The 26,915-nt window shown below is 40.5% G+C and overlaps 1 protein-coding gene and 1 non-coding gene across 3 annotated transcripts in view; both read left to right on the forward strand.

Annotated features, from left to right (window-relative positions):
• Window positions 1-458: 458 nt before the first annotated feature.
• The window catches only part of DNAJC16 (DnaJ heat shock protein family (Hsp40) member C16), a 38,882-nt gene continuing 12,425 nt past the window's right edge, over window positions 459-26,915 (forward strand). The window contains exons 1-7 of one of the 2 annotated variants that reach the window (XM_020873840.2): window positions 459-781; window positions 2,940-3,124; window positions 7,495-7,561; window positions 8,857-9,196; window positions 19,086-19,270; window positions 21,416-21,520; window positions 22,680-22,838. In XM_020873840.2, coding sequence (XP_020729499.1) covers window positions 2,958-3,124; window positions 7,495-7,561; window positions 8,857-9,196; window positions 19,086-19,270; window positions 21,416-21,520; window positions 22,680-22,838 — 1,023 coding nt within the window. In that variant the 5' untranslated portion in view covers window positions 459-781; window positions 2,940-2,957. Of the gene's footprint in view, window positions 782-821; window positions 1,213-2,939; window positions 3,125-7,494; window positions 7,562-8,856; window positions 9,197-19,085; window positions 19,271-21,415; window positions 21,521-22,679; window positions 22,839-26,915 lie in introns of those variants that run through there. The other variant, XM_020873839.2, reaches the window with a different exon arrangement.
• TRNAE-UUC (transfer RNA glutamic acid (anticodon UUC)) lies at window positions 14,316-14,387 on the forward strand. Its single transcript has one exon. It is a non-coding gene; the product is annotated as a tRNA-Glu (tRNA).

Here is a 26,915-nt window from a genome sequence, read left to right on the forward strand (position 1 = left end):
AGGAATCTATGTCATTGGCTCACGGAAAGCTTATCACATTTACTTGTGCCTCTCCCCCATCGCCCTCCCCACCCAGCATCACCACACACATATCCTTTTCCCGTGGTTAGGACAGGATCTAGCACATTATCTAGAGTGGAAATCGCCTTTTTGGAAAATAAGATTAAGTGACCTGGATTCTAAGCCTTGGGCAAGTCTCTAACCCTCTCTGGGCCTCAGTCTCCTCCATCAGGATAAGGAGGAGTTAACTAGAAACGATCCCTAAGGTCCCTTCCAACTCTGACGCTCTTAGAGTCTAAGAATAGGGTTAAAGAGACTAGGGAACAGCGATAGCTTCCCCACCCTAGCAACTGCTGCTAGACAAGGGCCATCTCCTGGTAAAGGTGGAAACTCCTCCCTGAATCGGGGAGGTCTTTTGGCATCCCATCATGCATCGCGACTTGGCCTCTCTAGGAGGCACGTTTTGGCCTCCTTGGTCACCACCTTCCCTTTGGATCCCGCCGGAGAGCGCTCTTCGTTCCTATGGCAACCGTGCCAGGTCCACGCGCAGACGGCGGGTGGCAAGGGTCAAAACAGATTCACAGAGTAGAAGACCTCGACTTGGTCTGTCCTCGCCTTTGGTGCGCCGGGCCTTTAAGTATCACGTGACTAGCCTCCGGCTCGTCCCTTCTCTTTCCCCTCCCCAGGCCCCGGCTAGCGCTGGTGTGGACCGGAGGCTCCCGGCCCGGCGGACTAACTGGAGCACGGACGCCGCAGCCGGTTAGGCCGGTGCCCTTTCCCGGTAACTCCTTCCCGGCGTGACGCGTGGAGCCGCGGACGCGGCGGGACCGGGCAGGCTCAGGGATCTCCAGTCAGTTCTTCCTCGTTCCGGGTCCCCGCTGGGCCCCGGGAGAACCCGGAGCCGATAGGGCCCGACCCAGGGCTCTTGGGGGCGGCGAGGGATGTGGCTGTCTCCTGGAGGGTTGCGACTTTCGGCGGGAGCTCGAGGCGGGGCTCAGACCTAAGCATGTCTCTGGGAGCGTCTGCCTGGTCCAGGGGATACTGCCCGAGGGCGATACCTACCTGTTGGGCAGGTTGTTTCCTGTCCTGAGGCTGGCACGGTCGGGCTGTCAGCAAAAGAACACAGCGCCCCGGCACTTGGGCTCTCTAAGTGGAGGCGACTGACACAGTTGAATAAGGCACTGGTTGCACTGCATGGTAGAAAAAATAATGGTAATAAATACCGCTTATTGGCTGCTGACCCCGTGCTCAGTAAATCCTTTACCCTTTAACTCCCAAGTCGAGCCTTTCAAGGTGGTATTATTTTCACCCATTTTATGGAGGACACTGAGGCTTAGCAAGTTTTAAGTAATTTGTCCAAGGTCATAAAGCGATGGAGGACAGATCCCAATGTTAGTCTGATTCCGGAGTTCATGTGCTTAACTAATAGCTACATCGCCTTCTCAGTTTTTAGTTTTTTTATGTGTATCTTGTACGACAGAATAGGTTATAGATTGCCTTAACAAAGAAGAAACTTCTTTTTGTTTTAGGGTTTTATTCGGTGTGCTTTCAGTCGTAAACAGTGGCCATCAGATTAGTCTTTGGTGAAGACTCGGAGGTAGCATTTAGACTCCTACTTGTCAGAATCCACACTGTTACAGCTCTGCCTCCCTTAAGTAAGAAGTCACATTAGATGCTTGATCCTTAAGATGTTAGTGATTTGTGAGAAACCAAAATGAATATGGGGCTTCCGTGATGGCCCAGATGTTGAAGAATCTGCCTGCAATGCGGGAGACCTGGGTTCCATGCCTTGGTTGGGAAGATCCCCTGGAGAATTCCATGGACTGTATAGTCCATGGGGTCGCAGAATTGGACAGGACTGAGCAACTTTCACACACAAGATAAATATGACCTTTGAAAAATCATTGTGTGATATCACAAAGATCATGATCCTAGAGTGTAAATATGTCCATGCAGTGCAGCACTACCTTGTTAACTTGCCAGGATTTTTTCAAAATCCACAGTGAATTCAATCACTACCCTCAGCGGAGATGGAGCTTTAACATTTGAAGACCATACCTGGTCTACAGTCTTTGCCATTAATGCCTCTCTGATGGCAAACTAAAACTCTTCCCACCACTTTTTCTCATTTGAGGTCTCCACTTATAGTTACAGTATTGCTAGTGATTAAAGACAGTTTCCTGTTTTCTTGTTTGAATGGACATGGTGACAAAGAATAGAATTGGAGCATGTGAAGTTGTAACTCCAGTTTTATTTTAGAGTATTTCACTTTCATCCTTGTACTTATTTAACTCCCAAGAACATCACAACTATCTCATTTTGTAGTTTTGCATATAGTAAATTTTACGATTTCGTGAATTTATTTAGCAAGTGCTCAGTAAGGGATTCTCTAACCACATATTTTAGGTTTAAACTAGTATTGTCAGACAACTTCCCTGTTGGTCCAGTGGTTAAGGCTCTATGCTTCCTTTGCATGGAGTGCAGGTTCCATCCCTGGTTAGGGAGCTAAGATCCTACATACTGTGTGATGTGGCCAAAGAAATTTTTTAAATAAATAAAGATTAAACTGTTACTGTCATAATACATAAAATAGTGTGTTAGAGATGTAGTTGCCTAGATTTCCCTATGTATGTTTTCTTGCATTTGCTTATTTCTTCATCTCATTTGTTTTCAGTCATTTCTAAAGCTTTTCCAATCCAAGGATTTTGGAGAGTTGCTATCTTATTGCTCATCTCTTCATCTGTAATAGTTCTTATTTGTGATATTCAAAACCAGTAGCAAGGGTGTTCATTTAAGAAGATGGGGTCAAACAGCTTGGTACTTTTCCTGCAAAATATCTTTTGTTTTGTTTTTCATCTATACATCTTATACCTTTACATATAAAGTTAGACTGTCCAGATTTCTACCACTGAAACTTACTGCCTCTTCAATCATTTCAGCTCTGGAAAGGAAGAGAAATGGAAGTGAAAAAGTTGAGCATTTCCTGGCAATTCTTGATAGTTCTGGTTCTGATCCTGCAAATTCTGTCTGCGTTGGATTTTGACCCATACAGAGTCCTAGGGGTCAGCCGAACAGCCAGTCAGGCTGATATTAAAAAGGCTTATAAGAAGCTCGCCCGGGAATGGTAGGTGAAACAAAGAAATAGAAGTTTAAATAAGCTAAGCAGTTTTAGCAGGAGAATGAAGCCTAAATTATGGTTAGCTTTTATTTGTCTGTGTTTCTGTGTTCGTTAAATATATAATATATGTTTATCTAACATAATTTATATGGGAGAACGTATATTTGTGTTATTCTATAATTTTTTAGAATCCAAAACCTAGTTACTATGAAAACCCTTTTAGGAATTCTTTGGCTTAAAGAATTGCCTTGATACTATTTGCTTATTTAATGTTAAAGTAAGTAGGAGGGAACTTTAATTAATAAATACATTTTAATATATATAAATTATATGAATATATATGATATATATAATCTGCCCTTCCCATGATACATTATTCATAAAGTAACTCTTTATGAGTATCATTGCTAAAGGGAACACTACCCAGTCCTATTCTCTAGATTATTAATTTCTAAGCTTTAAAAAAAATTTTTATAGTAAGAGCTTTTTGCTTTCAATTCAAAGAGAATATTCAGGAACTGAGTGCATTACTTAAAAAAATTATTGTATAGAAAAGTCTTAATTTTTACCTGTAGATGTATATGCTAGGGAATATGCCAGTGTTTGTGATTTAGCAGGAGAGCCACGAATTTAAAGATAATTTTGGGCAAACATTATCTGTGTCTTCCATCAGTGCCTTGGACATGACAGAGTAGAAATTATGGTTTATATAGCTAGAGGGGAGCCACAGGGGAAGGAAGGGACAGTGAGAACACAGGAGACAAAAGCTGGTGAACCAAGCAAGTAAGGAAAGAAAGTTAGGGATGGGAGCCATCATCACGCACCAACTGCATGCTAGGCTCCAGGTTCTATACTGTTTTATCTCATTTAAGCCTTATAATTACCCCTATGAGGGCAGATATTGCTGTCCCTGTTTTTTGGGTGAGCAACTAGGCTCAGAGTTGGGAAGTCTGTATTACCTCTGGGTTCCATAGGTTGACCTTCTGCACCAGCAGGTTTCTTGCTGTTTTGTTTTTTAATCACTTGCCCATCTGGGCAGAAGTGAGAGTGAGTGGGTTAATCTGGGTGGGTAGGAAGTTAACACAGCAGCAAAGCTGCCGCATGCAGATGACAACGCAGGCTGTGCCTGACTTTGCCTGATACCATTATTCTTCAGTGAGAAGTGCATCTTAGTATCCAGTTGGTGGTGATAAAGGTGAAATGTGGTTTAAAATATACTTTTGAATGTTTTGAATACCTAACCATTTTAGACCATATTCATATCATGAGATACCCAGAATTGGATACTAAAAATGAAATCTCTGATTGTGCATGGCCTCTTTCCAGGGACTCTACAGCAAAGTCACTTTCTTTACTACATCATTTCAGTCTCCTGCCTCTTTGTATTTAAAGCAAAATACATAAATCTGTGACTAATTCATAAGGTAGCAACATTCTTTTGGACAGGGTATAGCCTTTGACAGCATTTTAAAAGCAAAAATGATGGTTTTATGGATCCTATTAAAATGTATAGCTTTGACTTTTCTGTCTTCCAGAGCTGAAAAAGTTGTTACAATATTAATTAAATGAATCATATGCTTCACTTCCTTAATTAGATTCTCTTTAGGAGTATTATGTCACCATACATATAAATAAACTATCACCTAGTGAAAGTCTAAAATTTTACTTTACCCTTGTATTTTCACTGTACTATTATTTTCTACTTTTTAGGCTCTGGTAATATTTTATCATTGAAACCGTTTGTTTCATTTCATAGTGGTTTCATATCCAGTTGGCCTTCAAACAACATAGGTTTGAACTGTACAGTTCAACTGAGCCCCCATGTTGTTCAAGGGTCACTTGTACACTGAAAAATAGCAGTTTCCTTGTTTGACTTTTCAGAATGAGCTACTCCATGGGGAATGGTTAATTACTGAATTCGATTTGTAGCTTTCCTCTGCTGTTTTATCACTTAATAGTATTTCTTACCCTGCTCAAGGCTATCCTGGTGGCTTAGTGGTAAAGAATCTTCCTGCAATACAGGAGATGCAGGTTCTATCCCTGGAGAAGGGAACGGCTACCCACTCCAGTTTTCTTGCCTGGAGAATCCCTTGGACAGGGGAGCCTGGTAGACTATAATCTGTGGGGCTGCAAAGAGTCAAACACAACTGAGTGATTAACGCTTACCCTGTTCAAGAGCTTTCTCTTTGCTTGGTGAAACCATTTTAAATTCCTTTTTAATCTCAGAAAAATGACATTTCTCTCCCAATGATTGTTTTATTATAAGTACTTTTCTTGTGTCACCTACATTGGCAAAATAACTCCTCCAACCCCAAGAAAAAGGCATCATAAAATTTGATTTGAAGCAAATGGGTACAACATGGTCAGTCCCCTAAACAGTAAATCAATTTGTCTGATACTTTATTATTTTTTCTGTCTTTGTTTTTATTCCCTTAAAGGTAGCACCTTCATTTTTACTCCCTATTGGCAGATGCCCAATGGATACCAAATACAGTTTTCTTTACTTTGAAATTTAAAAGTTGCATATTATATTGTGGGCTTTCCTGGTGGCTCAGACACTAACGAATCTGCCTGCAATGCAAGAGACTGAAGTTCAATCCCAGGTTAGGAAGAGCCCCTGGAGAAGGGAATGGCAACCCACTCCACTATTCTTGCCTGGAGAATTCTATGGACAGAGGAACCTGGTGGGCTACAGTCCATGGGGTTACAAAGAGTCGGACATGACTGAGTGACTAACACTTTCACTTTCATTATATTGTAGTCTGAAATGTTGCTTATACACTGAACATAGCATTGGATGGTGCTTTCCTAGAGGTGAATTTATCCTTTTCTAAATGTTTTCAACTTTGTGGTATCTTCCTTAATCAGGAAAAAGCTGAAACTGTCTTGTGGTTTCCTGCCTGTCTTTGGGCCTTGGCTTCCTCTGTTTCAGGATCTGTGATTTTAATCCAGCCCCCAATACTCTCTCTTCGGTTCAGTCTCCTTAAAAGTCCCTCTTCCCTTCTCTTCCCCCCCCCCCCCACAGAGTTCTATATGTTAAATCTACATTTGTGCAGTTGCATGATTTTTATCCTCTTAGCCTTTGGCCTAAGTTTGAATATTGAAAACGCTTTTCTTTTTTCCTTTGGTCATCCAGAAACATATTTTGGAACCACCATCTTGTTTCCTTAAATCATTATTTTCATTACATTTAGCTGAGTTTTTTTCCCACTAATATTCATGACAAGATTAAATACTTAAGGGAGGAACAATGTTTAAATTCACCAGCCAGTGATTTTAAGTTCCTTTATTTTTAGAGAAGTCAGAATATTGGTATAATTCAAATATGTTTCTGCTAGAATAAGTTGGTCAAGTTGTAAATTTTTTTATTCAGATGTACTTGGTACTGTTTTTAGTAGTCATTTGCTTCCCAGTGGATTGTTTCTCTTTACAGAACCTTTGCTAGAAGAAATTTACCAGAAGTTAGCAGTAGTAATTATTAAAAAAAATAAGCTCTGTAATAGAATCTCTTAATAAAATGAACTTTGAAAAATCAGTTGGTATAAAACACTGATTTAGATGTTAGAGAGTTCTAACAAAGTAAAACCCGGCCCCTACTTTCCAAGACTTTAAAATTGCCAAAGCTGAAATTGGTAAATGTAAGAATATTACAGAATAATATATGGCAGCAAGATAGATACAGTTAATTGCCACCTGTGTATAATAGCAAATGTTAGTTCAAATATTAGTTGAAATCACTTTGCATAAACTGTAGACTTTCCTCACACTTTTAAAACTTGTGACCTTGAAATAATTATCCATTTGTAAATAAAAGGCAGTGAGGCAGAATGGAATAACCAGGATAATATTGAAAATTAAAACGTTCTAATTTGAACATCAGCAACAAGATACCGTTTGGAACATGGTTATTACTAAACAAATTCATGGAGTATCCTAAAAACTGTTTTGTCCACCTGAGTTGTCAGAAGAAACACCTACATTGATATCATTCTAACATTGGGATGAAATGCTGCCATCCTGGGAAAAGAAATTGGTTCTTACTAACAAGTGACCTTAGCCTTGGGCTCCAGCAGTGTTTAGGAGCAGTGTAAAGACAGATGTACCCACACTTCCTCAGTGAAAGCCTGGAGCACTATCTGGTGCTTTGAAAATGTGCCTGGCTAAAGCACTGTGGGAAGAAATTGCCTGTTTCACAGTTTCATTTACTGCAGTCATGTGAAGCAACTAATTGCTTCTCCCACTTATTTTTAAGGAACTGTTCTAGCAAAATGCCCTTCCATTTGCCTCTGATGTAGTGAACTCTGTGTACGAGGATGTTGATTAACCATGTGTAAAACATTAAATCCACTGTCACCACCTGCCCGTTTGTGTTTCAGGCATCCTGACAAAAACAAAGATCCTGGAGCAGAAGACAAGTTCATTCAAATTAGCAAAGCTTACGAGGTATCGTGTCAAACTTTGTGATGCATCTGTTGGCTTTTGTAAAACTTATCTTCGATGATCAGTTTTGTAAAGTTCTCTAGGAAAGGGTATGTTCCCCATGCCCTTGACCCAGTCTAAGTAGTGATAGAGACAGCATTTTTTACCACATCCAATTTGTTGAAACCAGTGCCTACACACTCTGCTCCTAGAGAAACTGCCCTATTTTAAAGGCTTTAATTGGAATTTTAGAGTAACCTGAATGTCTACTTCCTTAATGTCACATGCTCAATTTGGCAGCACAGGAGATTTGGGTTTGATCCCTGGGTCGAGAAGATTCCCCCAGAAGAGGAAACAGCAACCCACTCCAGTATTCTTGCCTGGAGAATCCCATGGACACAACGAGCCTGGTGGGCTACAGTCCATGGGATCGCAAAGAGTCAAACATGACTAGTGACTGAGCACACATGCAGACTAGAAACTAACATTAAAGAGACATAGACCAGTTTGCCTGTATTTGTTAAAGTGACTCAAGGTTACAAATACATTTAAACATGAGGTTTTTAACAGTTTTCCAACATATCAGCTTAAGTAAGTTGGTCTGGAATATGTAAGAAAGATAAGTCCATGGCTTCCTGATTTGTGTAAGGTAATGTTCTTCAACGGAAAGTGCTTAGCTCATGGAATGATGCTTCATCCTAAAACAGGTTCTTGAATTAGACTTCCAAGTTGTTTCTCAGTAAGAGTCAGCTAACATACAATTGTAGAATTCAACCCTATGGCTACTTTTTGGTGTTCACAACTTTTCATACTTTCATTTGAATGAATTATTCCAACTTAGATGATACGACTAAGTCAACATTCTCATGGCTGAACCCTGATGGTCAAAGTTATATCAAATTTAAGACTTCCCTGTCTATCCAGTGGTTAGGATTTCACACTCTCACTACCAAGTGCCTGGGTTCAGTCTCTAGTCGGAGAACTAAGATCCATCAAACCCCACGGCACAGCAAAAAAAAAAAAAAGTTTCTGATTTATTGATGTCTTTAGTATTATGAAAGTTCAGAATCTTTAAAGCCAAGATGAGCGTGAGTAGCTAGCTACACAGTTGAAGTATTTTGGTCTTGAAATACTTAATTTTTCTGTTAAGAGTTTCACAGTATGTGGCGTAACTGCATTTAAAATATCAAATTGTGTTGTATCTTTACATTTATTTTCTTCCTTTATCTTCAGAAGTGTTTACAGGAAAGTCCTTTGCATGGCCCTTTTTTTGCTGTTTTGTTTTCTGGATTTCTTATTTTCTTCCCCTTTGTTTGTAGATTCTTTCCAATGAGGAAAAGAGATCACATTATGACCACTATGGAGATGCTGGGGAGAGCCAGGGCTTCCAGAAGCAGCAGCAGCAGCGAGAGTATCGCTTCCGCCACTTCCACGAGAATTTTTATTTTGACGAATCTTTTTTTCACTTCCCTTTTAATTCCGAACGACGGGACTCAATTGATGAGAAGTATTTATTGCACTTTTCACACTATGTGAATGAAGTGGTTCCAGACAGCTTCAAGAAACCCTACCTCATTAAGATCACCTCAGACTGGTGCTTCAGCTGTATCCACATTGAGCCTGTCTGGAAAGAAGTAGTTCAAGAACTTGAAGGTTTGGGTAAGAGCATTTTATTCCTTGGAAGACGTTTGTATAAGAGAAGGTGACTTTTATGTCTCTTGAATTTTTTGGGATATTGGAGAGAAGGAACAGTTAATGTAATTTCTCTTCAGAAATTCATGGTGACTGGGGTTTCCTGGGGACACATTTTCAGAGGGGAAATGGGTAAGCCACTTTCATTCTCCATTACTTACTTGAAGTCTGTATAGTCTCCTGACATCTAGTTGAGGGCCTAATATAGAGGAGAAACTTAAAAATTATTGATTGAACAGAGCAGCCCTCAAGTACCGGTCTTTATGCTGGTAGGTTATCCTTATGGTATTTGTGAGTTCACTCTGTGTATTAATTTGCTAGGGTGGCCATAACAAAATACCACAGACAGGGTGACTGAAACTGCAGAAATTTATTTTCCCATAGTTTTCAAGGTTAAAAGTTCAAGATTGAGGTGTCAACAGGTTTGATATCTTGTGAAGCCTGTCTCATTGGCTTGCAGGTAGCCAGCTTCTCCCTGTGTGTTCACAGGGCCATCTGTGTCTGTGTGTTTGGGTCTGGTATCTCATACTCTGTTTCTTTGACCCTGTGGTTAGTCACTCAGTCGTGTCCAACTCTTTGCAACCTCGTGGACTGTAGCCCATCAGGCTCCTCTATCCATGGGATTCTCCAGGCAAGAATACTGGAGTGGGTTACTAAGCCCTCCTCCAAGGGATCTTCCCAACCCAGGGATGGAGCTCAGGTCTCCCCCAAGCCCCATTTTAACTCAGTTACCCCTTTAAAGGCCCTGTCTCCAAATATAATCACACTCAGAAGGACTGGGGATTTGAGGGTCAACCTGTGCATTTTGGGGGCAAATAGCTCCACCTGTAACAAATAATATTCTAATTGTCATAGGTTACCACTCTCCATCATAGATTAGCCTTTCTTTTGTTCAGAGATATCACTTAGCTCCAGGAAAATTTTAGTTATTCGGGGAGGGTATTTATTTTAATAACTTATAAAAATTGGAATTACTGAATTAAATGTGTGTCTATTTTATAGGCATTAGCAGGCCTACTTTTATTTAGTTTTTTATTTTTGGCTACACAGTATGGCTTGTGGGATCTTAGTTCCCCAACCAGGGATCAAACCCACAACCCTGGTATTGGAAACCCAGAGTCTTAACTACTGAAGCACCAGGGAAGGCCCAGATCTTTTTTTTTTTCCTAACATTTGTTTATTTGGCTGTGTTGGATCCTAATTGCAGCTCTCGGGCTTTTCATTGCAGCACAGAGGGTCCAGAGCGTGTTAGCTCAGTAGCTGCACTGCACAGTCTTAGTTGCTCCATGCCATTTGAGATCTTAGTTCCCTGACCTGTGTCCACTGCATTGGAAGGCAGATTCTTAACCACCAGGGAAGTCACTGGCACAGTGGTTCCCAGCCTTTTTGGCACCAGGGACTGGTTTCATGGCAGACAGTTTTTCCCATAGACTGAGAGGGAAGAAGAGAGGATGGTTTCAGGATGATTCAAAGGCATTACATTTATTGTGCACTTTATTTCTATTATTATTACATTGTGATATATAATGAAATAATCATAGAACTCACCATAATGCAGAATCAGTGGGAGCCCTGACCTTGTTTTCCTGCAACTGGCTGATCCCATCTGGGGGGAGCGATTGTAAATACAGATGAAGCTTTGCTTGCTTGCTCACCCACTGCTCACCTCCTGCTGTTCAGCCTGGTTCCTGACAGGCCACAAATCAGTACCAGTTCATGCCAGTCCATGGCATGGGGATTGGGAACCCCTGCCCTAGCAGACCTATTCTTGAGTAATTAGAAAGGGGCTAACAAACAGAGGAGCTGAGAGGCCTGGGTTGCTCTGGAGAACATGCACCACTGAAAGTCACCAGTTCATTTATTCTAAAACAGAACATTTCAACCTGCTATTCAGAGGCACTCGGGTGCTCAGATATGCCATAATGCTTTCCTACGATGGAATTAAGAAGTTCTTAGAAGTTGAGAAACATGTGGTTTAGCACGTGGTCTCACATGTGGTGGGTGGTCAGCAGATGTTTGCTGTGGTGCCTGATGAATAAATGAGGGGCCCAGGTCAGCTGTCAGATTGGACAGCTTCTTCATCACACAACACAGTCACACTTTGTGCCATGTGGGGTGATGTGCTAGAAACCATTTAACCTCTTCAGTCCAGGAGCTGACCTTAAGATCCCATAGCAGAACATAGACACTGGACCATTGCATAATTTAGAATGGTAATGCATGTACACCAAGATCAGATCAGAGCCAACAGGTGAACTTACACGACATGAGACTGCATAGCACAGTGGTCACTGTCATGACCACATGCCTCAGAGTCAGATGCACCAGTTTTCAGATCACAGATGTGTCATTTATAACACTTTGTGTCCTTGGACAGACTACTTAGCTTCAGTTTCTTCAGCCCTAAAATGGAGTTATAATGTCAAACCAACAGGATTGTTATGAATATTAAATGAGAAAAGCATATATTAAGTACCTGAGATATACTGAATACTTAATAAATGAACTTTAGAGAATCTTTGATTAACTGAGTTTTCTGGTTTACCAGAGTTAAGTTTTTGAAAGCACCTATTTTATAAATTCCTTTTTAAAAATCTTTTCTAAATGTTAGTTTTCTACAGCTCACAGACTATAAAGCACTGAGTTTTTCCTTATTTTTAGCTAAGTCTTGGAAAGATGATTAGAAGTTGTGTACTCAGTCACTTAATCATGTCCATCTCTTCATGACCCCATGAATTGCAGCCCACCAGGCTCCTCTGCCCATGGGATTTTCCAGGCAAGCATACTGGAGTGGGGTGCCATTTCCTGCTCAAGGGGATCTTCCCAACCCAGGGATTGAACCTGTGTCTCTTGCGTCTTCTGCAAGGGCAGGCTCGGATTCTTTACGACTAGTGCCACCTGACTGGACAGGAAGTGGAGGAGTAACATTCAGGCATGAGGGAACCATGCAGGCAGGGAAACAAAGAGCCAGCAGGGACGGGTGACTGAGTGCAGATGAGAGGGGAGAAAGCAGGAGGAGCAACCTGGGAGTCAGGTGGTCAGAAGCCTTCAAGTCCAGGCCAAGGAAGCTGGCCTTTACTTTATAGTATGTAATAGGGCCAAGGATGGTCCTATCAGATCTGTGCTTTAGAAAGCTAACTGTTCAAGCTGCATGAAGGACAAACTAAAGAAGGTGAGAATAAAGGCGGCAAGGTTACCAGTCCTGGCAAAGCAGCAGCCGTTGGCTTGAGCTCAGTCATGGGAACAGAGGGGGAACAGGTATCGGATATTTCAAGGGAAGGATCATAGAAGGACCTGGCACCTGGGGACCATTTGAATGTAAGAACTGAGGAAAAGAGAGGAGGTCAAAATGGACTCTGCATTCTCACTTGGGCTACTGGGTGGGTAGAGGATACAGGAAAGAGTTGAATTGGGAGAAGTTGTTCTGAGTAATGATTGCGGTTTGGACTACCAAGTGTGATGACATGGCACTAATAACATATGCATAATAATCATAGCTTGTATTTATGTTTACTGTATGCCAAGCACTAATGTAAGTGTCAACTCATAAACAACTCTGAGGAGGGTGCTGTTGTCATCTTTCTGAGACTTGGCTGACTTTGGTACCTTTTCCAAGGTCCCACAGTTGGTATATGGCAGAGCTGGGATTCAAACCCAGGGAGATTGGCTCTGTAATTCACGCAGTGAACGTGATGCTCTACTGCTTTTCAGGATCCTTAAATCTGATGGTTGAAGGTCTTGCCATCTTTTGGGATTGTTGTGCTCTATAATCCTAATTAAAAATAAGAAAATTTTAAATCATGAAATTAAAAAACGCTTGCTTCTTGGAAGGACGGCTACAACAAACCTAGACAGCATATTAAAAAGCAGAGACATCACTTTGCCGACAAAGGTCCGTATAGTCAAAAGCTATGATTTTTCCAGTAGTCATGTACAAATGTGAGAGTTGAAACATAAAGAAGGCCGAGCACCAGAGAATTGATGCTTTTGAATTGTGATACTAGAGAAGACTCCTGATAGTTCTTTGGACAGCTTAGAGATCAAACGAGTCAATCCTGAAAAAAATCAACCCTGAATATTCATTGAAGGCTTGATGGTAAAACTAAAGCTCCAGTACTTTGGCCACCTGATGTGAAGAGCCAACTCATTTGAAAAGACCCTAATGTGGGGAAGGATTGAAGGCAAAAGAAAAAGGGGGTGGCAGAGGATAAGATGATTTGATAGCGTCACTGACTCAATGGACATGAATTTGGGCAAACTTCAGGAGATAGTGGAGGATAGCATGCTATAGTCCACGGGTCGCAGAGTCAGACATGACTTAGCAACTGAATGACAAATAATCCTAATAAGTCAGGACTCAAAATGACAAGGATGGAAGAAGATGAATTTAGATTCATAGAAGTAATGTTTAAGAGTATATAATGTGTTCCCACACTTCACCTCCCAAATCCCCTAGAAAGCAGGTTTTGACTAAATGTATTAGATTAGTTGAGTTTTCCTCTTTGGAACATTCAAAGTCATTGCAGATTCCTAACACTCAAGTTCCACTTGGTTATAGTTGGGTTATACTGAGATGAGATCCTAACAATATCCATGGCCACTCCCTGTCAAAGCAAGGCAGTGTTATCCTTTAAGACGGCTACCGCAGAAAATGTTTCTATTCTGAGGTGACAGAAAAAGCAGACAGTCTTAAAGATTAACTGTGGTCTAGGGAAGCCTGGACATTATCTCAAAATAACATAAAATGCCTGAATTGCAGTAAATGAAGGAAATGAAACAGTTCCACCCAGAGAAGAACTGTTGTAGCTATTTAGGTGGAATCTACAGTCGTGTTGTTTGGTAATAACTAGTGTGCAAAAGCAGACCACGTTTATAGACAGCCATGCTGTGGAGGAGGGCCCAGAAATAGTCAGCTCTGCCCTTGACCTTGAGGAGCTTACTCTTACTGGGAAGAGAAAATAGTTACCCAGGAAATTCTCTCCAGCCTCACACATGCAAGTACAGAATAGTACATTACTATAGGAGTAAGTAGAAAATGATAAGGAATTCATTCCATGTTATCATTTAAGACATTTGTCTTGGGAATTCCCTGGCGGTTTAGTGGTTAGGACTTGGCGCTTTCACTGCCAAGGCCCAGGTTCAATCCCTGGCCAGGGAACTAAGATCCTGCAAGCCACATGGCACAGCCAAAAAAAAAAAAAAAAAACTGTTTTCTTAATGGACCAAGTACTATATTACACTAATAAGTCTTTTTGTTTGCTTGTTTTGTTTTTTAGCATTTTACTTATTTTGCATTGTGCTAAATACTTTGGATTGTCTCTATTCCCAGAGTAACCCAATGAAAGAGAGACTATGATTATACCTATTTTACAGATGAGGAAAGTGAGGCTCAGGAAGGTTAAGGAACAAGTGAGGTCACACTGTTCATAACCCACGGTGTTAAGGTATGGACCCAACAGTCTAACCCCAGAGTTCACTCTTAACCACTGTGCTGCTCTGCTCAGAAATAAGTAAAACCTAGTCCTCACACCCAGGAAGCGCACGTAAGAGACAGACCTGAATCACCGCAGCATGCACAGTGCCCCCTGGGAGGTGCCAACAGTTACCAGGGCGTCAAGGAAGTTGGGGTCTTGAAATCAGATGTCATTTTAGGGAAACCCAATTTGGATGATCATGCAGTATTTATCCACCATGAGACTTTTTATTTTAAAAGAAAGAATAATTTCTCCCTTTCAAGGAGTTATTCCTAAAAGTAGCTAAGTGTATGACAACTTCTTTTGTGTAGGAAAAGGGTCTGCTTAGATACTGGTTAAAGTTTGTTTTTATTTTCTCCTACTGAAACTCCATGTTCTTGATTTTGTGTTATTTCACATCATTTTGCATCTTAGTAGTTTATTGACAGATTTGTATTTAGCCAGATTTGACAGTGTCGTGTTCTTCCAGTTGGCTCTGTACCATCCCTTTAGGCATATGGAAAAGTTGAAAGATGAATATCTGTATGCAAGAGAGAGGGAGGTGAGAGAATTTCCCTAAAAGATGGGATACATGTTTAAGATAGCATAACAAAAGCAAATATAATTTGATGACTCAGAATAGAGATCTTTAGTACTTTATGGAAAAAACACTCTCTTACAAACTCAAAAAGAGGAGAAAGTATTTATATTTTAATTCCCCGGGATCTGCAGATTAGCCAGAAACATCAATCCATAGAAAAACCAAATGGTTCTGGAAAAAAGTCACATACGCTTTGCCTTTCTTTTAAATTTGCAACTCACATATGTCTAGAGACTGGTGTGTCCTTGTCATCCAGCCAGGTTATGCTGACTCAAGATAAGAATAGATGAGCTGTACTTCTGTTGGCCCAGCTGAGCTTGCTTTATGAACCCAGAACTTTGGAGTGTAGAGAGTTTGAAGGCAAGAGGAGGGGTCATAAAAACTGTGTTGTGCACTGTGATTCAGAGACTGTAAGTCACCACTGGTCATCACAGTCATTTCCCAGCCTGAATCTCAGGGAGAAAACAGTGCTGCTGACTTTTCTGACTCTTCCTTCCCAGCTTGGATGGGGAGCGAGGGAAGGATTAGGGTTTGGACTTCAGAGAATTTTGGAATTCCTGTTAGATTCTTAAATATCTTTCCAGGAACAAATATGCCACAACTTTAAATATCAAATGTGTATCATTCTTTATTCTATTCTAATTTATGTGTTAATTAATCTATAGGAAAGAAGTAGCATTCTTCCAGAATTTAGAAATGGGATGATAATGTTAAGAATTGAAGTGCTTTGTAGGAATGATCCAAAGAAATAGCCTTTATAGGCTGAGAAATGCTACAATTAGGGTGATGTAAGTAATCCCAAGAACTCAGTGGTAATTTTAAGTAAGATAAATGAAGCCGATCACTTGTATTCTGTTTTAACCAGAAAAAAGCTATATTGATGGGAGTATAGGAACGTTGTGGGGAAGATGATATAAAGAGTGAGAGTGTGACATGGTTTATCCCACTCTACGTAAGGGAGAGAGTTTTGTGGATGTTATAATTCCACTCACATGAGAGACAGTCTCTAGATCAGACTTCACATGGTCTAGATGAAATAATACTTGATAATAGTAGTTATAATTAATTAGGCACCTGCACTATTCCAGGCTCTGGGCTAGGTTCTTTTTTATATTGCCTTAACCAAAAAGTTTGTTTGGGTTTCCCATAACATCTTGTAGAAAAACCAAAGTGAACTGTTTGGCCAACCCAGTGTGTCATTTAATCCTCACAACAATTTGTCTTCATTATCCAGGTAAGGAAACTGAGGCTCAGAGACATTAAATGACTTGCCTAAGATTGCACACCTAATGGGTAGCAGAGCTGGGATTTGAATCTGGTTCTGACTTTGAATACTTTATTCATTTACTTGTTTTTAAAAAACTGAATGACTACTAAGTGGCAGGAACTATTCCAGATACTAAGGATTATAAAGCAGTAAACAAAATGCCCCAAGCCCCTACCTTCATAGAGCTAATATTCTAGTGAAGAGATACAAAGAAACAAAATATACAATCTGTCAGCTGGTTGGTAGAGTATAATTTAAAAAAAAAAGAAAAAGGCTGGGCTCTAGGGAATGCCAGGGTGAGCGTCTTCAGTTTTAAATCAGGAAGCAATAAGACTTCACTGGTGGTCCAGTGGTTAAGACTCTTTGCTTCCACTGCAGGGAACATGGATTTGATTCCTAGTTGGGAAACTTAAGATCCCACATGCTTCACGATGCAGCCAAAAAAAAATTCAGCAGAAGAGGAAGATCTCACTGAGCAGGCATCCTGCACGGGCTGAAAGAATGAGCTTCAGAAAAATCGGAGGGGAGAGTGGGGTGAACAGCAATCTCAAAAGATCGCTTCAGTTTCCTTTGCTGTCCCAGGTCTGCCTGCATCTCCTGTCCTGATTCTGGGCCCACCAGCCACAGTTCTGATTACTGATTGTAGTCCCAAAGTCTGGTCAGGAGCCCCTCTGAATAGTTACTGGAAAGGCATATTCTCCAGAATCAGTTTAATATGGTGGTTTCTGGCCTATATAGCAGTCCCTGGTAAGGTCATTGATGGTTAGTCCATCTCTAAGAATTTGATCCCTCCAGCATTCAGAACCTAGTGGTAGAACCTACTGGGGACAGGAAGGAACCAGGCTTTGCGGTCAGCTGCAGGTCAGCTTTGAACCGCGGTTCAAATCTTGGTCCTACTGTACACTAACTGTGATTCCAGGAAGGTTTCCTTAGCCTCTCCAAGTGCCAGCTTGCTTATCCATGAAGATGACAATACTTACCACTCAGGGTTTGCTGGTGTGAACAGTGGTAACATCTTTAAAGGTGTAGGCATGCTGCCTAACTTGGAAAGGACTCAAGACATGCCAAGTAGGCTGAAGGGGATCCTGCATGTGGGGAGAGCAGTTTTCAACGTGGGAGCTGCTCGGCCTCATTGAGAAGGACTTGCAGTTGGTGAAGGAGTCAGCTACTCAGATGTCCAGAGATGTGCCCTCCAGGCAGAAGGACCAGCCAGTGCTGAAGCCAAAGGCAGGAACCTGCCAGTGTGTTTCAAGAAGAGCAGGGATACTAGGGGCTGGAGTAAGTGAGCGTGAGGAGTGGGAGAGGAAGGAGGCCAACGGCCAAATCACAGAGGGTCTTGTCAGCCTTAGTGAAGACTGACTTTTATTCTGAGTGAAATGGGGAGTCGGTGCCGGATTTGGGCAGAGGAGTGACATGATCTGTTGTTTATGTTTTAGAAGGGCCCGTCTGGCCACCATACTGAGGACAGTGTGGGGGGACAAGGAGAAACAAGACCCCGTTGAGGAGGTTATTAGAGCAGCTTGGGAGAGAGAGAGAAAGATGACTGAGAGACAGGGTACAGTGCAAGTGGAGAAAAACAGCTTGAATTCCTACTGTATTTTGAAGACAGAACCAACTGGACTTGCTGACAGACTGGATGTGGGGTGTGAGAGATGAGAGGAGTCAAAGATGACTCTTAAAACAAAAGTCCTGAGTAATAGGAAGGAACCACCATCGATGGAAATGGTGTAAGCCTGGGTGGAACAGGTTTGAGAAAGAAGATGAGGGGTTTGTTTTTGAAACTTAGAAGTCTGTTAGACATCCCAGGGAAAAAAGAATATTTACTTGCTATTAACATTTAATGTATCTCCAATGTTTAGCAAAGGATCTAGCCCTCCAAATATATTGTTTGAATGAAAGACAAGAAAAGTTACTCAAACACTAAATGAAATAGGTATCAGATTATCCCATTTTATTTTATGTGTATACAAACATGCATACACACATATTTGTATAAGAAAAGATATAAACAGATACCAAAATATTAACAGTAGTTACATGGGATATGGCCGAGTGATTTTTACCTCATCTCTCTCTTTGAGAATCTGTATGACATCTCTATAAAATAAAAGGGAGACATGCTCTGAGAAGACTGATTCTAGCTTATCAACCAATTCTAGGGTTTTTTCAACCACTGCCAAGTTGATGAACCCTTGAATTGTTTACAGATGGTGTCCTTTATGAATAGGACCATTGTGGACAGGTTGTTCTTTTCTTTTGAAGTATTTCTTCTTGATCTGCTCCCAAAATTAGAAACAACAGACTAAAAGATAAAAAGATTTGTAGCTCTTCTTAAACATTACCAGATGGCTTTGCAGAAAAATTGAACCAATTTAGAATTCCAACAGTGAAGGGTTGCTAGACAGTCTGTCGGGAAAGATACCCCCTCCTACTAAGTCAGGATTTCAGTTTCACACCAGAAAATTACTTAGCAACGCTTTTTCACCTGCCACAGGGGCATAAAAGGCCTTCATGAAGGTCTTTCATATTTTTCAGGTGTAGGAATTGGCGTGGTCCATGCTGGGTACGAGCGACGCCTAGCCCATCACCTGGGAGCACACAGCACACCCTCGATCCTAGGAATCATAAATGGGAAGATCTCCTTCTTCCACAATGCAGTTGTCCATGAGAACCTGCGGCAGTTTGTAGAGAGTCTGCTTCCAGGGAACTTGGTGGAGAAAGTAAGTATGTGGCTTAGAGGTAGTTTAAGAGCACCTAGGGTTGCTGGCTGCTCTGAACTCAACCCGTGGTCATCCTCAGACCTGAGTTTCATTTTGAGCAGGACAAGACACATGTTAATTATTTGCTCAGACTTAAATGAAGTCTGCTAGAGGCTGAAAATTGAAATAGGTGAAGTAGAGAGACTGAAAGGATTATCCCTGTTACAACCACTGGGAAGACTGATGCTGTCATAGGAAGTGAAGTCACTCAGTCGTGCCTGACTCTTTGCGAACCCATGGACTATAGTCTGCCTGGCTCCTCCATCCATGGGATTTCCCAGGCAAGAATACTGGAGTGGATTGGCATTTCCTTCTCCTTGGGATCTTTCTGTCCCAGGGATAGAACCCAGGTCTCCCGCATTGCAGGCAGACTCTTTACCATCTGAGCCACCAGGGGAGCTTCCCTTCCCTTCCTGTCACAGGAATCTGAGCCTAAAATGAGAGTGCATCTTATTTCCTCAACAAAAAGTTAGATCACAACATAGAATGGAGAGTTTCTTTCCAGCTTCATGCATTTGTTCATTTGAAGATACTTTTCTTAAGAGAGTATTCAAATTAAGTTCTATTTGGTTATATATTTAAGGATCCTAGCTGTTGAAAGCACTAGATTCCATGAAATCAGATATTATTTTTGGAACTTTGAAAGCACATATGATGCAACAGTATGAATAAATTTCACAAACAAAAGACTGAGCTAGAGAAACTAGGCACAAGGAGTTCATACAAGCTAAACTATGATTTTTATATTTAAGAAGCATTTTCCCTCAGTTTCTTAGAACAGGATTCTTATTTTGCTTACTTGAAAATGATTCATATGTATACCTGTGACTGATTCATGTCGATGTTTGGCAAAAAACAACAAAATTTTGTATAGCAATTATCCTTCAATTAAAAAATAAATAAAATTTTTAAAAAGAAAATGATTTTTTATTTAATAATACCAAGAAGAGTTAAACACCCAGTTGTTTCCATCCTATTTTTACACAGTCTATCCCACCAGGATCATTAACCACAAAAGAAACATTTGTTGGAGTTAGCTTGAAATTGTCAGAGCACACTCTAAAACCATGACAGACTGTCTTGGTAGGTCCTCAGCCCTTTCCAAATACCTGTTGTATGTCAGGCACTAAGCTAAGTACTGAGGATACTTCTCAAGAAGCTCCCAATCTAATGGGTGACTGTTTACATCCTGTGTGCAGTGTGTCCATTCTAGAAACTTGAGAAGGCTTCCTGGCAGAAGTGACCCCTGTAGTGAGTTTGTTGGGTGAGGAAAGTGAAGTAAGGAATGTTCCAGAGGTCTGGAACATGAGATAGCCTGCTTTGTATGAAGTAGTCATTAGTGAGTGGAAGAGGACAGGCTGAAGTGGTTAATGGGGGAGGAGCAGGGGAATCTCGCCGTGAGAGTCTCCATTGAAGAGACTTGGCCTGCAGGTGATAGAGCCATTGAAAGAGGCTGAGCAGTAGAGTGAAATGATCGGATTGAAGTTCTATACAGATCATTCTGGGAGCACAGTTGAAAGATAAACTTTGACCTATGATAAAAATTTTTTAGAAAGTAATTTACTCATGTTTTTGTTTTCTCAGGATTATTTTAAGGTGTAAACAGGGAAGCACATAAGTATCAATTCAGACTAACACAACATTGGAAAGCAGTTATACTGTAATTAAAAAGCTTTTTTTAAAGTAGCAATTCAGATGGCAATGAATGAAATTATGTGATATATAGATGGAGTGGGCCCACTTATTTTTATTTAAGTCATTTTGAAAGAGCAATTATTTCATTGTCTTCTAATAAACTAAAAACTCACCTATAATTAAGCAAGCCAGCTTCGAAAGCTCAATTTTTAATGATATGGTCAGTAATAATTTCAGAAAGATTATGATTTCAGTCTGTAAGAGTTGGATCACATGAAAATATGAAACAATGTCTGTTCTTTTAATTAATTTTAGTTAAATGAAGACAAAAAGATTAGTTGTCTGCATTTTTTATTTTTTACAAAACAGTCTTTTACACTTACTTGATTCTGTTTAATTATCTCCTGACTGGATTATAATGTAACTGTTAAGAATTAAATGTTGAAACTGACATCCTCTTTTCAATTCAAGGTTACAAACAAAAATTATGTCAGGTTCCTCTCTGGCTGGCAGCAAGAGAATAAACCGCGTGTCCTCCTGTTTGACCAGATGCCCACCGTACCACTGCTGTACAAGGTACTCTAGGGGCCCGGGTAGTGTTTCCTCTTACTTTGGTGATTTTCCTTTTTATCAGTAATAGCTCACCCCATGAGAAATGTTTGAAGACCAGAAATTTGCCTTGAAGCACCATACATTGAGGACCTACTGATGCTATTACTGTGCTAGCACTTTGCACACACACAATAGCATTTAATCTTCAGAAGAACCCAGTGGTACAGATTATGATCCCTATTTTATAGACCAGAATACTGAAGCTTATAGTGGTTGTATAACCTGCCCCAGGTCTCCCTACAGTGGGTTGAATATCGACTCCCTTACAGCGTGATTCCAAACCTGCCCTCTGAATGATACTCTGCACTGTACTTGCACACCTCTGGTTATCACTGTGACAGGAGATGGGTGAGGAAAGTGCTTAACCATTGGCATGGTCACGGCCGTCTTACGTCCTTGGGGTACAAGTTGTAGAGACATGGATGGACCTAGAGTCTGTCATACAGAGTGAAGTAAGTCAGAAAGAGAAAAACAAATATATAGCAATGCATATATGTGGATTCTAGAAAAATGGTACAGATGAACCTAGTTCCAGGGCAGGAGTAGAGATGCAGACATAGAGATTGGATGGGTGGACATAGCAGGGGAAGGGGAGAGTGAGATGAGTTGGGAGATTAAGTCTGAGATAAATACACTACCATGTGTAAAATAGGTGGCTTGTGGGAACTCAGCTCAGTGCTCTGTGATGACCTAGGGGATGGAATTGGGAGTGGCGGGGGGGGGGGGGGGGGGTGGAGGGACGTCAGAGAGGGAGGGGATTATGTATACATATAGCTGATTCTCCCTGTTGTACAGCTAACAACATCATAAAGCAGTTATACTCCAGTTTAAAAAAATAAATAGTAGTTGGGGTACAGGTAATTCCTCAAACCTCTCACCCCCAGTACAGATCTCAGTAAGACGAATATCTTGCTCTATCTGAAAAACAGAGTTAATTGTTACTCAGCTTTGTTGGTATGGTTTTTGCACCTAAAGGACCATAGAATTCCTACAGGAGTACAAGGGTGTTGCAGCCTGAGTGGGCCCATATAAGCTAGCATTCATCTCCACCCACTGATTAGAACGAGTCACAATTTAGATGCTGTGCTACCAGTTTCATTTCTTCTCTGTTACTCCCTAACAGTTGACTGCTTTTGCATACAAAGATTACTTGTCATTTGGATATGTGTATGTCGGTTTGAGAGGGGCAGAAGAGATGACAAGGCAATACAACGTCAATGTCTATACCCCCACCATCCTGATCTTTAAAGAACACATCCACAAGCCTGCAGATGTTATCCAGGTACGTGGGTGTCGCCTTGTTTCAAGGTGGCCCTCCCGTTTTCTCTCAGGGTGTCACACACAAATAAATAGCAAAATGGAGCAGAGTAGGAGAGGAGAAGAAACTAGTTTTAATCTCTTCTTCAGGGACTTCCCTGGCAGTCCAGTGGTTAAGACTCTGAGCTTCTGCTGCAGGGGGCACAGGTCTGACCCCTAGTCAGGGAACTAAGATCCCACATGCCTTGTGGTGCAGCCTAAATAAATAAATAAAATAAAGCTTTCAAAAATCTCAGACCTGTCTGTTGTGTGTCAGACAGTATGCTAAGTACTGAGGATACTTCTCAAGCAGCTCTCAATCTCATGGGTGACTGTTTCCTTCATAGAAGGAAATTTTTAAAGTCATAGAGTTTCAAAATGAGTTTTTTAAAAAATATGATTTGGTACTATTCTGCTTACAAAGATAATCTTTTGATGGAAAGTAGAATGGCGGTGGCCAGAAGTTGGAGGAAGAAGAAATAGGAAGTTAGTGTGTAAGGGGCACAATTTCAGTTTGGGAAGGCGATGAAGTTCTGGAGATGGATGGCGGATGATGGTTGCAGAGCAGCGTGAATGGTTAATGCCACAGAATCATACACTTGAAAATGGTTAAAATGGTAATTTTATGTACTCTGTAACCACAAAAACAGAACAATAAATAATAGTCATCTTTGACCTCTAAAAAGCTCCTATTTTAAAAAATCAATAATCTTATTCTAAAACAAGTTATAAAAATAATTTTAAGGCTTCAGTATAGAACAGTAGTTGAAAGGAATAAGAAAAAATTACTCTTTCATTTCATCCCATTAATCCCTTGGAAGTTTTTAGTTTTATAATTTGATATTCAAAAGTGGGTAGGTATTGAATCGTGAGGAGAGCTTTTAAAAAGACTTTCATTGTACTGAGATCTTGTAGGTGAGTAAAAGTTATTTGATCTTGCTCAAAAAATGTATACATTAAAATCACTGAGAAAAAAAATGTATGCACTAACTCAAAGAACATACAGTGAATATTTATCTGATCTTAAGATAGGAAACGCTAAAAGTGCTGGGAAAAATTTCAATGGAAAAATCTTAATAACTTGATTATAAGCTGTACATTTTTATAGAAAGACTTAAAAATTTTTTATTAAACAATAAGGGAAGTATTTACAACCAATATAAAAGGGATTGTTATCTTTCATTTCTGATGAGCTTCTTCTAATCAAAGAAATCAACCCCAGACTTCTTGAGAATAACCACTTAATGAGTACAGAGTTTTCTTTTGGGATGATGAAAATGTTTGTTAACTAGATAGAGGTGAGGGTTACACAACACTGTGAATGCCACTGAGTTATACACTAAAGTGGTTAATTTCATGTTATGTTACTCTTATCCCAATTTAAATTTTCCCTCCAAAATGGGTGAAGCAGATGAACAAAATCCTGAGAAAAGATTTAAGTTACTAATAAACACTTTGGTTTTTTTTTTTAAGTATTTTATTTATTTATTTGGCTGTGCTGGGTCTTCATTGCAGCATGCAGGATCTTTAGTTGCAACTTTTTAGTGTGGGATCTAGATTCCCTGAGCAGGGATCAAACCCAGGCCCCCTGCATTCGGAATGTGGAATCTTAACCACTGGATCACCAAGTAGAGGAGATCTCAATAAATACTTTAAAAAAAGTAAATCTCACTAATAATCAGAGAAAAGCAATTTACATTTCCTTCTCTCATCAAATTGTTAACGATTTTTAAAGTAAAAATACTCATTACAGTTGAAGGTACAAAGAAATTGGCACTTCTCTTCCTTGCCTTGCTGGAAGAAGCTTCAAAAATTCTCAGGGAAAAAAAAGTTTTCAGAAAAGTGATTGGGTGATAAAATATCAACTTCCTAGCAAAACAGCACTCCTGAGTACCTGCTGTGTGCCAAACACTGCTGTGGGTGCTGAGGGTGCAGCCCTGAACAAAATCAGCAGAATTCCCTGTCCTGGGTTCTAGTGGGGACAATAATCATTATGACACCTCTGTCATGGTATATTATATAGTGATGTGTGCTAAAGAAAAAAATAAAACAGGGGAGAGGAGTCCAGGGTATTAGGGGAAAGGGCTCACATTTTTAAGGTGGACCAGCCAAGAAGGACCTCACTCATTAAGGTGACACTTGAGTAAAGAACTGAGGGAGATGAGATTACCTTTTAGGACTCTATCCTAAAGGAATAGAAACTCAGGCAAAGAATTACATACAGAGATGTTAAATATCATTCGTAATACCAAAAATGAGAGGGAAATATAAACATCCAACGGTAGGGTAATTATTGATACCTTCCAGATGTGCATGCTCAGTCATTCAGTTGTGTCCGACTCTGCAACCCCATGGACTGTAGCCCACCAGCCTCCTCTGCCCATAGGATTTTCCAGGCAAAAATGCTATAGTGGGTTGCCATTTCCTTCTCCAGGGTATCGTCCTGACCCAGGTATTGATCCCCAGTCTCTCGCTGCTCCTGCATTGGCAAGCAGATTGTTTACCACTAAGCCAGCTGGGAAGCCCCACATCATTTAAAACGATAGTTTGCTTGGACTTCTTTGGTGGTCCAGTGGTTAAAAGTTCGTCTCTCAAAAATAATAATAATAATAATAATAATAATAATAATTCGTCTCTCAATGCAAAGGTCACAGGTTCGATCCCTCGTCAGGGAACTTAGGATTCCACATGCCACAGAGCAACTAAACCTAGGTACGCAGGAGCCCTTGAGACACAACTAGAGTCCATGCACCCCAATAAAAGATCCTGTGTGAGGCAACCAAGATCGGATGCAGCCGAAATAAATGAATAAATAAAAATTTTTTAAATAAAAGTTAAATAAAAAATAAAATGGCAATTTGAGAATAATTAATGATGGGGATAATTTTCATAACAATGTTAGTGAGCAAGCAGCATGCAAAATTGTATATGCTGTTTATAATATATTGCTCTCAATTTTGTAAAGTGAATATTATTTCAGTATTTGGGTTTCCAGAAATCCCTATAATGAACACATATTTTTTAATGTTACTTTTTAAAAATCAACAAGAGCCCTTTGATACTTTCTCTTACAAGAGGCTAGAGTGAAAAGAAAGAGATATTCTATAAAAATCCTTTATTTCATTCATTCAGTACATTCATTGCCTGCTTGCTGGGCACTAAATACAGAACAGCACTGACATCCAGAGTTAGTCTTTGTCCTGAGTCTTTATCGGACTCAGAGTCGGGAGGAGAAAGACCTGGAGGCAGTTTTCATCCACTGCCTTATAGTAGGTGTCTCCCTTAGATGCTGGTGAACTCTGGGTGCCATGTAAAGAAGGAAGGTTACCTGAGACTATGAGACTAAGGTAAGGAACCAGATAGGGAAAGTGGATAGTAAGGAAAGAAGAGCAGGTTTAAAAAGAAGACAATGAGTTCAGTTGTGGACATAAGAATTAGAACTACTGTTTCGCACTTGATAATATACATGTTTCAATGCTATTCTCTCAAATCATCCCACCCTCGCCTTCTCCCACAGAGTCCAAAAGTTTCCGTCCAGAGGGATGGGATGGGGAGGGAGGTGGGAGGGGGGATCAGGATGGGGGACACATGTAAATCCATGGCTGATTCATGTCAGTGTATGGCAAAAACCACTACAATATTGTAAAGTAATTAGCCTCCAACTAATAAAAATAAATGAAAAAAAAATTTTTTTAATTAAAAAAATAATTAGAACTACCTGTGAGCTCCTTGGCAGTCCAATGGCTAAGACTTTGCACTCCCAATGCAGGGCCCCTAGGTTTGATCCCTGATCTGGGAACTAGTTCCCACATGCCAAAAGGAAAGATCCCGCATGCCGCAACAAAGATAGAAGATCCCATGTGCCACAACTAAGACCCAGTGCAGCCAAATAAATAGATAAATATTTTTAAAAAGGAAAGAAAGAAAGAACTGCCTTTAGGAAATCTAAGGGGAGTTGTGCCTCCTTAGATTTCCTAAGGAGCCAGGGATCTAGATCTGAGGAAAGGCAGAAGGTGATCCTCCAGGCATCGTATGTTATGTAAGGAGAGGAGGAAGCCAAGGA

Source organism: Odocoileus virginianus, chromosome 11 (assembly GCF_023699985.2).
Source record: "Odocoileus virginianus isolate 20LAN1187 ecotype Illinois chromosome 11, Ovbor_1.2, whole genome shotgun sequence".
Lineage (NCBI taxonomy): Eukaryota > Metazoa > Chordata > Mammalia > Artiodactyla > Cervidae > Odocoileus > Odocoileus virginianus.